The 16,212-nt window shown below is 42.1% G+C and overlaps 1 protein-coding gene across 1 annotated transcript in view; it reads left to right on the top strand.

The window, feature by feature from the left end:
* Window positions 1-16,212, top strand: part of LOC126252171 (uncharacterized) — a 306,249-nt gene that overhangs the window by 268,019 nt on the left and 22,018 nt on the right. Inside the window, exon 17 of the mRNA XM_049953039.1 lies at window positions 13,121-13,217. Within this exon, the coding sequence (XP_049808996.1) occupies window positions 13,121-13,217 (97 nt within the window). The remainder of the gene's footprint in view (window positions 1-13,120; window positions 13,218-16,212) is intronic.

Here is a 16,212-nt window from a genome sequence, read left to right as displayed (position 1 = left end):
CCTTCATTGTTTTCACAAAGTGTGTAATAACCAAGAATCAATAATAAGAATGGGAGGCCAAGAGTAAAGTCCTTACTCTGAAGAGGGTGTAACACAGAGATGCAGTATTTCTCCTCTAATTTTTAACTTTTTTATCCAAGAAGCTTTGAAGGAAATAAAATAGAGGTTCAGTACTGGTATTAACATTCGGGTTGATACGATATCGATGTCAACATTCACTGCCATATGTATCTTCCGTCAAAATGAAGAAGAGTTATACGACTTGTAAAATGGTATGACGAAGCAAGGGTGACATACGTACACTAGCACAGAATATAAGCACTTTCCTTCCCAAAAGCAGTCTGATATTGTGGAACATAAGCCTTAATATCAGAAACGTACATACGTTGCTGAAAAACAAGAAAATCAAAACTTTGAGAACTGTTACAGAGAGACACTGAAAATTAAATAGCGATTGACATGGAAAGGATTAGGTGGACACCAATGAGAAGAAGAGAGTAGAAGTAGCCGTATATTGTAAAAATTATAGGGAAGGACCAAATTTGGCATATACACAAAAAATTATCATGTGTGTATCACACCAGCTATGACGCTTGCTTTCTCTCCAGAAATGGATACTTGTCAAGATTTGAAATTGTGCTCATCAGCCTCATAAACCAACATCCCATTGGCGGAACCAGTTTAGCATAAATAATGACTCGAAAATTATGATGAGACGTTTTTCTGGAAAAAAATCATGAAAACGGGACGAGAAACAGTCGCTACTGTGGAATCTTAAATGGGGACGTTGTGTTCACCAGAGTGTGCCATATCATCATTTCATGTACAGTCATCCTGAAATAGACTGTCAACTGTTTTTGCAGAATTTTTCGTGCATATACGATGTCCATTTAATGACAAGGATTTTCATAGTTTCAAATTTGCCTACCCACGTAAGCTAGTTGCATGTAATTGAAGGTCTCTCCTTGAAGGAACGAAAAACATAAGAAATCTTAATTTCTTGCGAACTATGGAGGAGCAGTATCTCAGGAATACAGAAGCTCATTGTCATTCTCTGCTACAGCAGTATCTCTCCAGAAAAAGAATTCAAGGAGGGAAAAGCCTGTGCTTCATAGAGTTCGAGCGGCGCTTTGAAAGCCCACTTCCGCGATAACTTAATGACCTCTAGCGTGTGACAAAGAGAAACAGGGTAATGAGTTCCTGCGCTAAGCCTGCGAAATTCAATAGCCCTTCGGACAGGTTCCGGGTACGTGTACCAGGAATGTTGGGCAGCAACACAGTCGCTACTATGTTGAAATAGGGTCCAGTGTCCAATGTCGCGTCTTCCGGATTTGGACCCGTTTGTAGAAAGTACATCTTGCTGGTTAATTATGTTAATTAACGATGCAATATTGTTACGTCATTCCTCGAATCTGACCAATGATTATGGCATCCATAATTGGCGTGTTTTCGTGATTCTTCTGGCCATTAAAATTGCTACACCACGAAGATGACGTGCTACAGACGCGAAATTTCACAGACAGGAAGAAGATTCTGTGATATCCAAATGATTAGCTTTTCAGAGCATTCGCACAAGGTTGGCGCCGGTGACGACACCTACAACGTGCTGACATGAGGAACGTTTCCAACCGATTTCTCATACACAAACAGCAGTTGACCGGCGTTGTCTGGTGAAACGTTGTTGTGATGCCTCGTGTAAGGAGCAGAAATGCGTACCATCAGGTTCCCGACTTTGATCAAGGTCGGATTGTAGCCTATCGCGATTGCGGTTTATCGTATCGCGACATTGCTGCTCGCGTTGGTCGAGATCCAATGACTGTCAGCAGAATATGGAATCGGTGGCTTCGGGAGGGCAATACGGAACGCCGCGCTGGATCCCAACAGCCTCGTATCACTAGCGGTCGAGATGACAGGCATGTTATCCGCCTTGCTGTAACGGATCGTGCAGCCTCGTCTCGATCTTTGAGTCAACAGATGGGGAAGTTTGCAAGACAACAACCATCTGCACGAACAGTTAGACAACGTTTGCAGCAGCATGGACCATCAGCTCGGAGACTATGGCTGAGTTACCCTTGACGCTGCAACACAGACAGGAGCGCCTGCGATGGTGCACTCAGCGACGAACGTGGGTGCACCAAAGGCAAAACGTTATTTTTTCGGATGAATCCAGGTTATGTTTACAGCATCATAATGGTCGCATCCGTGTTTGGTGACATAGCGGTAAACGCACATTGGAAGCGTGTATTCGTCATCGCCATACTAGCGTATCACCCGGCGTGATGGTGCGGGGTGCCATTGGTTACACGCCTCGGTCACCTCTTGTTCGCATTGACGGTACTTTGAACAATGGACATTACATTTCAGATGTGTTATGACCCGTGGCTCTACCCTTCATTCGATCCCTGCGAAACCCTACATTTCAGCAGGATAAAGGACGACCGCATGTCGCACGTCCTGGATACAGTAAATTTTCGACTGCTGCCCTGGCCAGTACATTCTCCAGATTTCTGACCAACTGAAAATACGCCAGTCAGTACTCTTGATGAACTGTGGTATCGTGTTGAAGCTGCAAGGGCACCTGTACCTGTACACGCCATCCAAGCTCTGTTTGTCTCAATGCCCATGCGTATCAAGGCCGTTATTACGGCCATATGTGGTTTTTCTGGGTACTGATTTCTCAGGATCTATGTACCAAAATTGCGTGAAAATGTAATCACATGTCAGTTCTAGTATAATATATCTGTGTAATGAATACCCGTTTATCATCTGTATTTCTTCTTGGTGTGGTAATTTTAATGGCCAGTTGTTTATTTCTTCAAGCATGAGTGCATTTGTAGCGGGTGTTAAAATTGCCACATAGTGGCTTACAGCCAATCCATCGCACGATGCTTCTGTGTAACGACGGCACTCTAGAAAGAATGTCTACACTGACTTGGACCAAAGAACAGCGCCCACTGTGAATGTTGACCATATGGCGAGTAGGGATCAATTAATGCTTTAGTGGACGAACTCCCTGCTCTTGCATCTGGAGTGCAACGGATACTGGGAACAATCCAGTGTGAATCCGCACCTGGCACCAAAGGATATAAAGGAATTCAGGTTATTCTCGAATTCTGATTGTGACCATCTCTTCCTCAGCAGAGACACACGATTTCAGACAATTTTTTCGTTGTTATTTACGCAAGGTAGTGAAGCGCACATTGATATGGGTCACGATCTTGTTCTTGGTTCGGGAAACTGTCCCTAAAAGGGGAAGAGTCAGCAATGATCAGCAGTAAGGGGATATGGGGGACAATATAAATCACTGAGCCATATAATGTGTATCCACAGGACATGTGACCTGTAATTGAAAAAGTATCATGATGATCTCACCATTGGTAACAGACTCCTGATTAGTTCCCCATTCATATCTCAGGAAGGGGACTGCCGAGAGGGAGGTACCTATGAGAAAAAGACTGAAAAATTAACGAAAGTGCAATATACTGCGTGTCAGTGCGTACTCTGTCAGAAGTTAGAACGTGTTAGGGAGGCTAGAAAATCTGAACACGTGAATGAAAAGCCTCAATTTAATATAGTGGTGGTCAGTGAGGTGAAGTAAAATGGAAAGGATTTATTATGAATAGGAAGGTATGGCAGAAAGTGAGCTATAGTGAACAGTTCAGTAATAGAGTTGTTATCAGAATCGACAGCAAACCTACGCCAATAACCAGATCGTAGGTATACATACCGACGTCAGAAGACGAAGATGAATAGTTAGAGAAAATACTGCAAATGAGGATAATGAATGGGTAATTCAGTATGAAAAGGGAGAAGATATTTTTATAATTGTGGAGCGATTGGAATGCGGTAGTATGGGGGCGGAAAAGAAAACAGAGTAAGGAGAGAATATGGGCCTGGTAATAGGCACGAGTGAGGGATGAAACTGATAGAGACCTTCAAAAATTTTCAAGTACCATTACAGAATACACTGGTCAAACAAGAGAAATGGAAGTATACTTTTGAAAAATTCCTAAATAGACGAAAATACTCCCGCTAGATTACATCATTGTCAGACAGAGATTTAGAAATCAAGTACTTTACGGTAAGGAATAACAAGGAACAGATATAGAATCGGAACATATTTAGTAATGATGATGAGTAGAAGAAAATTTAAGACAATCCCTCGGAAGAATCGGTGTGGAAAGAACTGGGATGCCAATATACTAAGAAATCTGGAGTCAGAAGTTCTCCAAAAAAGACAGATACTGCGATAATACATACCACAGTAGGGCGTTCAGCTGAAGAGGAATGGACTTCTCGAAATCATGCAGTCATTGAATTTTTACTGACAGATATACGGAAGGCAACTACCAAGAAACCGTCGGTAACAGAAGATACATTTGAAATCATCGACGAAAGAAGGAAGCACAAAAAACGTTCGGGGAAGGAAAGAATTACAGCAGATTAAGTCACTCAAAAACTGAATAAAGTGAAAGTACAAGAAAGACAAGGCGCAATGGCTATGGGATAAATGTGAAGGAATTAGAGAACAACTGGTCATTATAATGTATGATTCAGCATACAGGAAAGTCAAATAAAGTGGTGACATTGAGAGAGCAAGAGGACCTCCATTGTTAAATACACAGTGTGTTGGTGGAATGAGTGCAATGAAGGCCTCTACGACGCGCAGAAACTGTCACTTCACGCGATATAGGCAGAAATGGGAGTCGTTATAGCGGACATCGGAGATCCAATATTAGATTTGGTACCGGATGGCCATGTGATCCTTCATTGCAGTCGTAAGTCATGGCAGTGAAGTTGTGTTTGAGTGCGAATCGGTGGTATGCAATAGATGCTGTAAGGTGGATCGACGTGTTGATGAGACAGAATGACATAAAGCGTCTGATGTGTTGGGACGTGATCATGACCTACCTGGAATGAAGTTGCCTGGTTTGTTTATCGATTCTGTCGACACCCCATAGCGTCTGCAAGGAATGGTGTTTAAATGACAGGCATCTAAAACAACGTAAGAACAACGATTGTCAAGAGATATGGAATATCTGAAACTATTTGTGGATTTTCTTTTTCGACGAATCGAGGCCATTATAAAAGTTAGGGAATTTGCTACACAGTTTTAGCGTGATGTCTCCTGGGGTGATAAATTGTTTATCCTTTGGTGTGTTTTTGTGATGCACTCTTTATTTTTGTATGAGACATTAACCTAGCCGGAGCTGTTGAAATACCTCGCGAAGAACTCACTATGCAGGTTTATGAATGGAATGATGAGCATGATGGAGAGAGAGAGGAGGGGAGGGGGGGAGGATGGGAGTGTTTAGATATGTGAGGCCGTCAAATCTGTCGCAGAGTACCTCTCCTGAACGCCAGTCGACGTCTGTGAAACCTTCAGCTTCTTTAATCTGAGTTTATCCCAGCTTATAAACGTTCTATCAACTTAAGGAAATGCAGAAGGGTGACTACTTCGCAACCACCCACATTTCGACAGGAGCACATCCTGTCATTTTTAAGGCACAAATGCTACGAGAGAACGCTGTACAACGAAGTTTATGATTTTCATGAAGTTTGTGTTGTCTTGTTTCAAGTGTCCTGCAAATCGAGATTATAAATTTCTTTACACGGCGGTCTCGCATGGCATTTGCGCCTTGAAAATAACAAGCGTGCTCCTGTCAAAATATCGAAGGTCTTCACTACGTCACCCAGCTGCATTCCCGTAAGCTGTTTATAGATTCTTTCCACTAACGAACGATGTAGGCGAATAAAATTTATGTTATGTTATTATTATTATTGGTGTTATTACTTATTATTGGTTATACATATAAGGACATATGAGCCAAAATGTGACATTTTAGAGATTTTGATGAAGCATCATCTGTAATGAGATTACAAGTGCAAATCAAGAAAAAAGTAGAAATCATAATGTTTCATTAAACATTGCTGTCACACAGGGTATTCGGAAGTTGGTATGCAGTTACTACATACGTTGGAAATGACGTTCACGGGTCGCTGAACCCACTTAATTCTGCTGATCTTATGGTGATATGCGCTTCACACAAGCAACAATTATTTCAGTTTTTAAGTCACAAAACGAGCGTGGACGATTGCGATACACTACACATTTTGCTGTGAGCCGACACCCCCCCCCCCCCCCCCCCGTCTCCACCCGATAGATCAGAAGGGTTGCTGGAGTAAGGTCTGGCGAATGAGGGCACATGTTCCCCAATAAACGCTTCCAGTAGACGCTTGGTATTGTTAGCTGTGTGTGCAGTATCATTTTATTAAGACAATGAGTACTTCGTGTTCATTCAGCTGGCCAGTGTGAACGTGCGTCATTCAACAATGTTCGGTCTTCACGGTTTCCTCAAAAAATAAAATCCAAGTAATGTGCTGTCTGAATATTGCTATTCCCATTCCAATTTTTTGATCGTTCATAACCTTTCAAGCACAGTACGATGATTCTCTGTTGACCATAATCGCGTTTTTTGTGTTATTATGACCAGAGAAGTGGAAACATCGTCTTTATAGAAAGTGACATCAAAAATATAAGTTGTACCCGTATCAATAAAAGATATAAACCACTTGCAGCAACGGGTTCTCAGTTTACACCGAGACACTTTCAGTATCTGCCTAACCGCTTAAAACACGGTTGCAGGCCTGATAACTTTCTCTTGTACCATCTTGCGCAATGATTTTGCTGATACCTGCTGCATAGGGGCAGAAACATCTAACAAATTTTGTTCGTTTAGTTCAGGTGGTCTTCCAGTACGTTCGGTATCCAACACTAAATCTGTTTCTCGACATTTCTCAGCAGATCGACGAATAGGATTACAATTCGGAACAGCTCATTCCGGGAAATTTTCAGCAAATGTTTCCTGCATTAAATCCGTGTATTTATCGCCTTGTTGTAACTCATCTTCAACAAGAGAAATACGTTCCTCAATCGAAAGAAGTATAATTTATAAACAAATTGACATCTAAACTCAACACAGCACATTCAATTACTTTCATTATATGTGGAATTATTCAAGTGGCAGTCAGGACATTCTTACCGTACTCTAACCAACACCAAATCGAAATTTATGTGGAAGGGAGAAATTTCTGAACAAACGGGCTTAAGACAAGGTGACTGTCTATCACAAGGCTCTAACAAAAATCTGGACAACAGAACAATTCCCAGAACATGGCACCACGGCCATCGTTAGGGCAGTCCAGACAATTACAGAGGAATCTCTTTCGTAGACTGCACGTACAAGATTTTATCCAAGATCTCACATGGAGGAATCAAGGAACAACTAGAACAGGAGTTAGGGGAATACCAGGGAGATTTCAGATCATGGAGAAGCTGTACAGAGCAGATCATTAGTTCGAAATTGATTTTGGCATACTACATGAAGCGAAACATACCTCATGCACTAACATTATGTTAGCTGACCCATTACTTGCAAACAGAATTACAATAGAAGAATAGGAAATCAAAATTGTTTGATAAATTTAAATATTTAGATGGAATCGTAACTGTCTAAATGAGAAACCATCATGGAAAAACAGAATAAAAAAAGAAACAAAGCAAACTACACTGTCAAGCCACGTACAACAAAGAAGCCTATCCATAGATGCAAAATTAAAACATTATAAAGCAGTTACGCAACCAGAAACACGTTGTACCGCAGAAACCATCTTCAAAACAACTAATACAGCAAAAATATAGAAAGAAGAGGAATTAGAACATGTATAAATAAACAATATCAAGTAAGTGGGCATTGGAGAATAGCTTCAAATGAAGCAGTGGACAAGAAAATAGAACCAGTAATGAGCAGGATCAGAAAGAAAATAAGAATACTGTGAGATACAAACCAGGCTATAAACGAAGATCAATAAAAGGGCTGCAGGGGAAGTGATGTAAGACGAAGAAAGAAAGCAAATATCTAACAGGATTAAGAAGTATTGGGCAGGCAGAAGAGCAAAACACCCTTCATATAATAATAAATTGTAATAAGACCTGTATAACCAATACTTTATAGGTGGGTGAGCGGTTCTAGGCGCTTTAGTCTGGAACCGCGCGACCGCTGCGGCCGCAGGTTCGAATCCTGCCTCGGGAATAGATGTGTGTGATGTCCTTAGGTTAGTTAAGTTTAAGTAGTTCTAAGTTCTAGGGGACTGATGACCTCAGATGTTAAGTCTCATAGTGCTCAGAGCCATTTGAACCATTTTTGAATACATTATTGAATGGTATCATTGAATTATTATCCAACTGTAGGATATTACTGAATAACAACCACCTGTAAAAACCTTTGTACAACTGACTAGGGTGGTCCTGTGAAGGTCATAAAATAAAAATAATAATAAATAAAGACAATGGTGCACTGTACTTCCTTGGTAGCGCACCTCGGAAAATAGAACCAGACAAGTGATTGCGTCATTCTGTAATACAACTAATTTCAGACGACGACGTCTTGGAACTACCACGCAGACCAGGTGGGACAAATCTCGCACACTGCGTGTGCCCGAGTACGATCAATAGGCCATCCCATATGGCAACGATCACGTAATTATCTCAGTAGTGCTCTACCAGTTCTTATGCCAAGTGGTCATTGCTCATTTCTGGCAGCATTGCTATTGAAATGGCGCTGACCATTTTCCCCATTTTCTGCAACACAATGCCGTAAGGTATTGGGAATGGTACGAATAAAAATTACTCGCTTTTTAAAAAGATTCATTTAAAAACAAAAAATTTTTGCACCACTGCTGTGTCTAATTGATATTTCGGGTTTTTTCGAGATTACAAGTAACAAATTTTTAAAAAAATTTGTTACAACGCTGGCCAAACAAATACTGAAAAATATAGGTTACTCAGAACTAAATTAGCGGTATCGGTTTTAACCGGTTGGTTTTTCCCATTCCTACTCAGGACCAAATTCCATGACATGTCTCGGAGCCGCGATCTATGTATCTTTCGCCAGAGGCCGAAACACCATTTGTGCCCAGCGACTCATAGACCGAGGGCCAACTTGGTTACAAAAACAAAGTGCCAACCTTGGAAAAAGTGAGGTTGAGAGCGGTAGATGCAATAGTCTGAAATATAGGACTGACTTATCACCAAAACCATTAGAAAAGGAATGCAGGCTGGACTAGACTATGTACAAGAACTAAGAGGTAACAATGTGAATACAATACCAAGGCAGATGTACTCGGATTAAAATGGGCAAAAAAACAGGATTCGGTAGCCCTCTCTCCCTTTTTCTCTTTCTCTCTCTCTCTCATTCCCAAAAACCGGGATTCGGTAGCTCTCTCTCTCTCTCTCTCTCTCTCTCTTAGCCGCGCGGTCTAGGGCGTTCGTGGGCCGTGCTCCCCCAGTCGGAGTTTCGAGTACTCCCTCGGGCATGGGTGTGTGTGTTGTCCTTACCATAAGTTAGTTCAAGTTAGGTTAAGTAGTGAGTAGGCTTAGGCACCGATGACCTCAGCAGTTTGGTCCCATAAAACCTTACCACAAATTTCCAATTTCTCTCTCTCTTACTTTTCAAAATCAGGGTTGAAGAAGCAACAACGGAAATAACGGAAATGTTAAGGAATGGGATCAAAATCCAGGGTGATAAAATTCACAAAGGACACTGCAATCCTGGGATGAAATGGGAAAGAAGTACAATGATCACTATGATGCACAAGGGTATAAATTTAAAATAACGAAAGAAAACCTAAGAAATGAGGAGCAACATTAATGAGCGATACATTTAAAATAAACACTGAAGACTACGAAGTTGGTGATGTAAGGAAATTCTGCTGTCTTGGCTGGAAAATAGCCCATGAAGCATGAAGCAAGAAGGATATGAGAAGGAAGTAGCGGAGACGAAGAGGGAATTTCTCGCTGAAATAAGTTTCCTAATGTCACAAAGAGACTTTAATTTGAGAAATATATTTTTGAGAATATACGTTTATAATACAGCATTATATGGCAGTGAATCGCGGAATGTTGGAAACTGGAACTGAAGAGAATCGGGGTGTTTGAGCTATGCTGTCACAATGAGATATGGAAAATACAGCGAACTGATATTATAAGAAATGTGGTGGTGCTCTGCAGAATCGGCGTGGAGAGGAATATGTGGAGACCAGAAGATGCGACAGCATCGTAGAAGTTAAGACATCGGAAAATAACTGTCATTAGAGGTAGCAGAAACTTCAGAGAAAGAGGAGGCGCGACAGCAAATAGTTGGATTTAACTCTGAGAGGAAGTTGTGACGGGTCGCATCAAATCAGTCAGAAGAGCGATAACACAAAAAGAGTTAATGGAAGAAATCCGGCTGTGCACATCCCGCAGGAAACAGTCCATCACCGAAAAATGTGTATCTAGTTTCATTCGAACTTCCATCCGGCCAAATTCGATTCTTGACCTCACTCAGGAGTCCGCAACTCGTGGTCTCGCGGTAGCGTTTTCGCTTCCCGAGCACGGGGTCCCGGGTTAGATTCCCAGCGTGGTCAGGGATTTTCACCTGCCACGAGATGACTGGGTGTTGTGTCTTCTTCATCATGATCATTCATTACGGCCGGAGGAAGTCAATGGCAATCCACCTCCACTACAACCTTACCTAGTGCGGTGCTGCGGGTCTCCCGCATCGTTCCCCTACGCTCTATCTACATCTACATCCATACTCCGATAGCCACCTGACAGTGGGTGATGGAGGGTACCTTGAGTACCTCTATCGGTTCTCCCTTCTATTCCAGTTTCGTATTGTTCGTGGAAAGAAAGATTTTCGGTATGCCTCTGTGTGGGCTCTAATCTCTCTGATTTTATCCCCATGGTCTCTTCGCGAGATATACTTAGGGATCAATATACGTAGGGATCAATATACTACTTGACTGGTATGTTCTCGAAACTTCAACAAAAGCCCGTACCGATCTACTGAGCGTCTCTCCTGCGGAGTCTTCCACTGGAGTTCGTCTATCATCTCCGTAACGCATTCGCGATTACTAAATGATCCTGTAACGAAGCGCGCTGCTCTCCGTTGGACCTTCTCTCTCTCTTCTATCAACCCTATCTGGTACAGATCCCACACTTGTGAGCAATATTCAAGCAGTGGGCGAACAAGTGTACTGTAACCTACTTTATTTGTTTTCTGATTGTATTTCCTTAGGATTCTTCCAATGAATGTCAATCTGGCATCTGCTTTATCGACGATCAACTTTATATGGTCATTTCATTTTAAATCACTCCTAATGCTTACTCCCAGATAATTTATGGAATTAACTGCTTCCAGTTGCTGACATGCTACATTGTAGCTAAATGATAAAGGATCTTTCTTTCTGTGTATTCGCAGCACATTACACTTGTCTACATTGAGATTCAATTGCCATTCCCTGCACCATGCGTCAATTCGTTGCAGGTCGTCCTGCATTTCAGTACAATTTTCCATTGTTACAGCCTCTCGGTATACTACAGCATCATCCACAAAAAGCCTCAACGAACTTCCGATGTTATCCACAAGGTCATTTATATATATAGTGAAAAGCAACGGTCCTACGACAGTCCCCTGCGGCACAACACAAATCACTCTTACTTCCATTGAGAATGACATGCTGCGTTCTGTTATCTAGGGACTCTTCAATCCAATCACACAATTGGACTGATAGTCCATATGCTCTTACTTTGTTCATTAAACGACTGTGAGGAACTGTATCGAACGCCTTGCGGAACACATGAAACACGGCATCTACCTGTGAACCCGTGCCTATGGCCCTCTGAGTCTCGTGGACGAATAGCGCCAGCTGGGTTTGACACGATCGTCTTTTTCGAAACCCATGGTGATTCCTACAGAGTAGATTTCTAGTCTCCACAAACGTCATTATACTCGAACATAATACGTGTTCCAAAATTCTACAACTGATCGACGTTAGAGATATAGGTCTATAGTTCTGTACATCTGTTCGACGTCCCTTCTTGAAAACGGGGATGACCTCAGCCCTTTTCCAATCCTACGCTCTTCTACAGACCTACGGTACACCGCTGCAAGAAGGGGGACAAGTTCCTTCGCGTACTCTGCGTAAAATCGAACTGGTAGCCCATCAGGTCCAGTGGCCTTTCCTCTTTTGAGCGATTGTAATTGTTGTTTTATCCCTCTGTCATCTATTTCGTTATCTACCATTTTGTCATCTGTGCGACAATCTAGAGAACGAACTACGGTGCAGTCTTCCTCTGTGAAACAGCTTTGGAAAAAGACATTTAGTATTTCGGCCTTTAGTCTGTCATCTTCTGTTTCAGTACGCTTTTGGTCACAGAGTGTCTGGACATTTTGTTTTGATACACCTTCCGCTTTGACATAAGACCAAAATTTCTTACGATTTTCTGCCAAGTCAGTACATAGAACTTTACTTTCTAATTCATTCAACGCCTCTCGCATAGCCCTCCTCACACTAAATTTCGCTTCGCGTAATTTTTGTTTGTCCTCTGTAAAGGAGTATGGGACTTCATCATCATCGCTCGGGAAAATTTTAACTGGGAGGCTGTTATACAATGAGAAAAATTTCATTGCAATAGTTAGGAAATTAAGTGGTTGTTGAGTTCTCCAACAGTTTATTGAACGTAACTTCTTCTACAATACAATAGCTGGCTGTACAATAGATATAGACATCCGTCGATCTAGCCGGAGATGTGGTTCCTCCCGGTCGGGTGGTACTTCGATCGGCGGTGCAGTACAGCGGCTTCGGTGATATCTTATCGGAGACTGTGCTAGAGCGGTTGCCATTAGCAGCGGACGAAGAGTGGTCTGCCTTGGACCGGCCGGGCCTATACAGTGAGCTGGAGCCAATAGAAACCCGGCGTAGGAGTCCGTGGCCGGATATGTCGCGGCGACCTCTGCAAGGGAAGGTTCCTATTAATCGACTGGAATATTCCGCGTGTTAACCTGATGACTTCGCCTGTTTGGCTGTTGGTTTGTTTCCCTCATAGCGTGGCTGTTATGCGGTGGTGCCTGCCAGTTAGGGGAACCCGATGGCAGACCGTACAGTGGTCAAGTGACACTGTATCTTGTCTCATTCAATGGAATGTAGCTATCTGGCGTCGTCAATCCGATATTGGGCACATTTTCATGAAAATGAACCAATAATTGACAATGTGTGTGCCTGACGTGTGTTGCAGGAGGCTTCCCGTACCCGACGGTGAGCGACCACGACCTGCTCAGGTTCCTGCTGGAAGGTCGCAGGCTGGAGAAGCCGGACAACTGCACCGATGAACTGTGAGTATCCAACGTGCCTTTCGCAGCAGTGCGCATTCATCACCTGTGCAGCAACTAAGTCGGCTGATCAAAGAGTGTCGCACAAAGAATTAAACTTTTGAGAAATCCGCAGTTTCTGTTCTAGTAAGGTGACAGTGCTTTGAACGATTTTCACCTGTTTTATTTATGGTTAGATCGGTGTTAGTCATATTGCTTCGTCAAAGATATAAGGAAGATATTTATGTCAAATAACTTTGGTAGTGTAGTAGAAAACTTTGCCAAATCTCGCATTTCGTCATAGAAATATGAGTAAATCAAATGCCTCGCCCTAGATTTTGTCATAAAAGTTGTTCGCCTTCTGTTCAGTGCAATGTGAAATGCAACCGCTTGGAGCGCTGCCGTCACCACTGATATTTGACGTCTGCCGTGTGTTTGTAAATGTAGCTTCAAAGCTTTGTTTGTGTGTTCCTTCCACTCTACTTAATAACCTTGCATCGATTCGGGTCGGTGGGGGGGGGGGGGGGGTGAGCACTGGGTACAAGGCATTATATTAATTATATTAATCGTGTGCTGATAGGCAGGTGGGATACGTTGCAGGCGACTTTAAATCCACAATCACAGGTACAGCCATCCACCTCTACATCTGAAAGCATCCAGGCAGCTATTCAGTAAACGAGAATAGAGAATAAGTGTAGATCCTAAAAGTAAAAAAATAAATAAATAAAAATAAAATAAAAGTAACCTCTTCATTCTACTTTCTCTGTTTTTGAAATCTTGATGCTACAAGTTAAAAAGTGCTTCACCATTTCGTACTTTTTATCAGTTTTGTAGTTACGGAAACACTAATTCTGTTAATTAAATTATTCGAAAATAAAAATAGTTCTTAATGCCCATATAGTGTACGACATATTTATTTACTTTCAACATCCCTCCTTCAGTACTTTATTTCTGGTATTATTTCGGTTAAAATGCACTGTGGTATTAGGGTGCTGTATTGTAAGCTAGAGTAGCTCTACTCTGTAATAACAATCGCAGTGTTATGGCGAGGCGAGCCTGTCTTGTGCACACATAGCATTTCTCAAGTGAGTAATATGCGTTTTAATATGAGAAGCCACTTAACTGAGTAAATACTGAAATGCACACTCAACCATTCGTAAGTATTTCATATTAGACTTGACGTCCTCCACCTGCAGCTCTCGTAATAAATTTTGCTCAGTGCTTTTGTTACAGCGATAAAACCCACGGCTTCACCCAAGTACGTTTCATTTTTCCACCGCTTCCCTTGCAAATGCACACACAATGCAACCGTAGTAAAAGCAAATGCGGCGCATGTTAACAAGTTGTTCTTGTCAGCCATCTTGAACTTTGACGAAAAACATGACGGCAGTGTAATAGCGCCACGTCAAAGATTTTTGTCAAAGAATTTCGACGAATGTATCATGACAATTCTTTCTGAAAGAAATATGATAGCCCAATACCGGTCTCAGTAATGGAGCACTTCACGACAGAACGACGGGTTGTCATAGCGAAATGGTTCAAATGGCTCTGAGCACTATGGGACTTAACTTCTGAGGTCATCAGTCCCCTAGAACTAACCTAAGGACATCACACACATCCATGCTCAAGGTAGGATTCGAACCTGCGACCGTAGCAGCAGCGCGGTTACAAACTGAAGCGCCTAGAATCGCTCTGCCACATCGTTATCAGTTACAATCGAGTACATTCTCTTTGTTTTATGCATTATCTTACATTCATTTTACCAGGAGATATCTTTTACATGAATGTATTGAAAATTCTATGGTACTTTTTACAGTTCCGTTAAGACCAAAGGTTCCCTTTACATTTCAAAAACGTTAAATATGTTTTTAAAAAAATGGTTCAAATGGCTCTGAGCACTATGGGACTTAACTTCTGAGGTCATCAGTCCCCTAGAACTTAGAACTACTTAAACCTAACTAACCTAAGGACATCACACACATCCATGCCCGAGGCAGGATTCGAACCTGCGACCGTAGCGGTCGCGCGGTTCCAGACTGTAGCGCCTAGATCCGCTCGTCCACAACGGCCGGCAAATATGTTTTCAATTGGGTACGCGAGACACATCCAGACAGTAACCAGCCTCGTCCCAGAAATTTTCGGGCATGGCTGGAGATACTTCATTAACTGGTGCCGTCTTCCACTTCAGCCCGAGCTGGTGCAAGTCTAGGCTAAACAACGGAATCTTTTATAAATCACCACAATAAAAAAACTCACGTAATTTGAGGTGGAAGCTAGTAGTTCAGTGTGAGATCCGTGCGCATTTTGTGGCCGATATAGCGTTGAGTCATCTCGTAGTTAAGAATTGCAGCTGTAATTGAATTGCTACTGTTGAAATTAAGACTGCAAAACGCCTTTCCTTGCTGTGTTACTGCCTTCTCGACTCAACGCACAAAATGAACACGCGAGCAAGCTCCAGTGAGAGCCTACCCGACAAGCATACTTATAACTGGCCACACGGTAAACATTAGGTTTCGATTCGTAATTTAACGTTCACCTAAGGTTTCTGGTTAATTCATGTAAAAGATATAGTTTAATAAATTCGGTTGAATCTTCTTGAAATGCGGCACAATGGGTAAATGTCCCCAAACATTGTTACTTGTATTACGTAGCGTCGTTTACAGAATCAAAATAAATACATCTACATCTATATCTACGTGATTACTCTGCTATTCACGATAAAGCGCGTGGCAGAGGGTTCAATGAACCACCTTCAAGCTGTCTCTCTAGCGTTCTACTCTCGAAAGGTACGCGGGAAAAACGAGCACTTAAATTCTTCTGTGCGAGCCCTGATTTCTCTTATTTTATCGTGATGATCATTTCTCCCTATGTAGGTGGGTGCCAACAGATTGTTTTCGCAATCGGAGGAGAAAACTGGTGACTCAAAATTCATGAGAAGATCCCGTCGCAACAGAAAACGCCTTTGCTTTAATGATTGCCACTCCAATTCACGTATCATGTCTGTGACACTATCTCCCCT

This window comes from Schistocerca nitens, chromosome 4 (genome assembly GCF_023898315.1).
Source record: "Schistocerca nitens isolate TAMUIC-IGC-003100 chromosome 4, iqSchNite1.1, whole genome shotgun sequence".
Taxonomy (NCBI): domain Eukaryota; kingdom Metazoa; phylum Arthropoda; class Insecta; order Orthoptera; family Acrididae; genus Schistocerca; species Schistocerca nitens.
The sequence above is the reverse complement of the archived record's forward strand: the minus strand, read 5'-3'. Positions and strand labels throughout refer to the sequence as shown.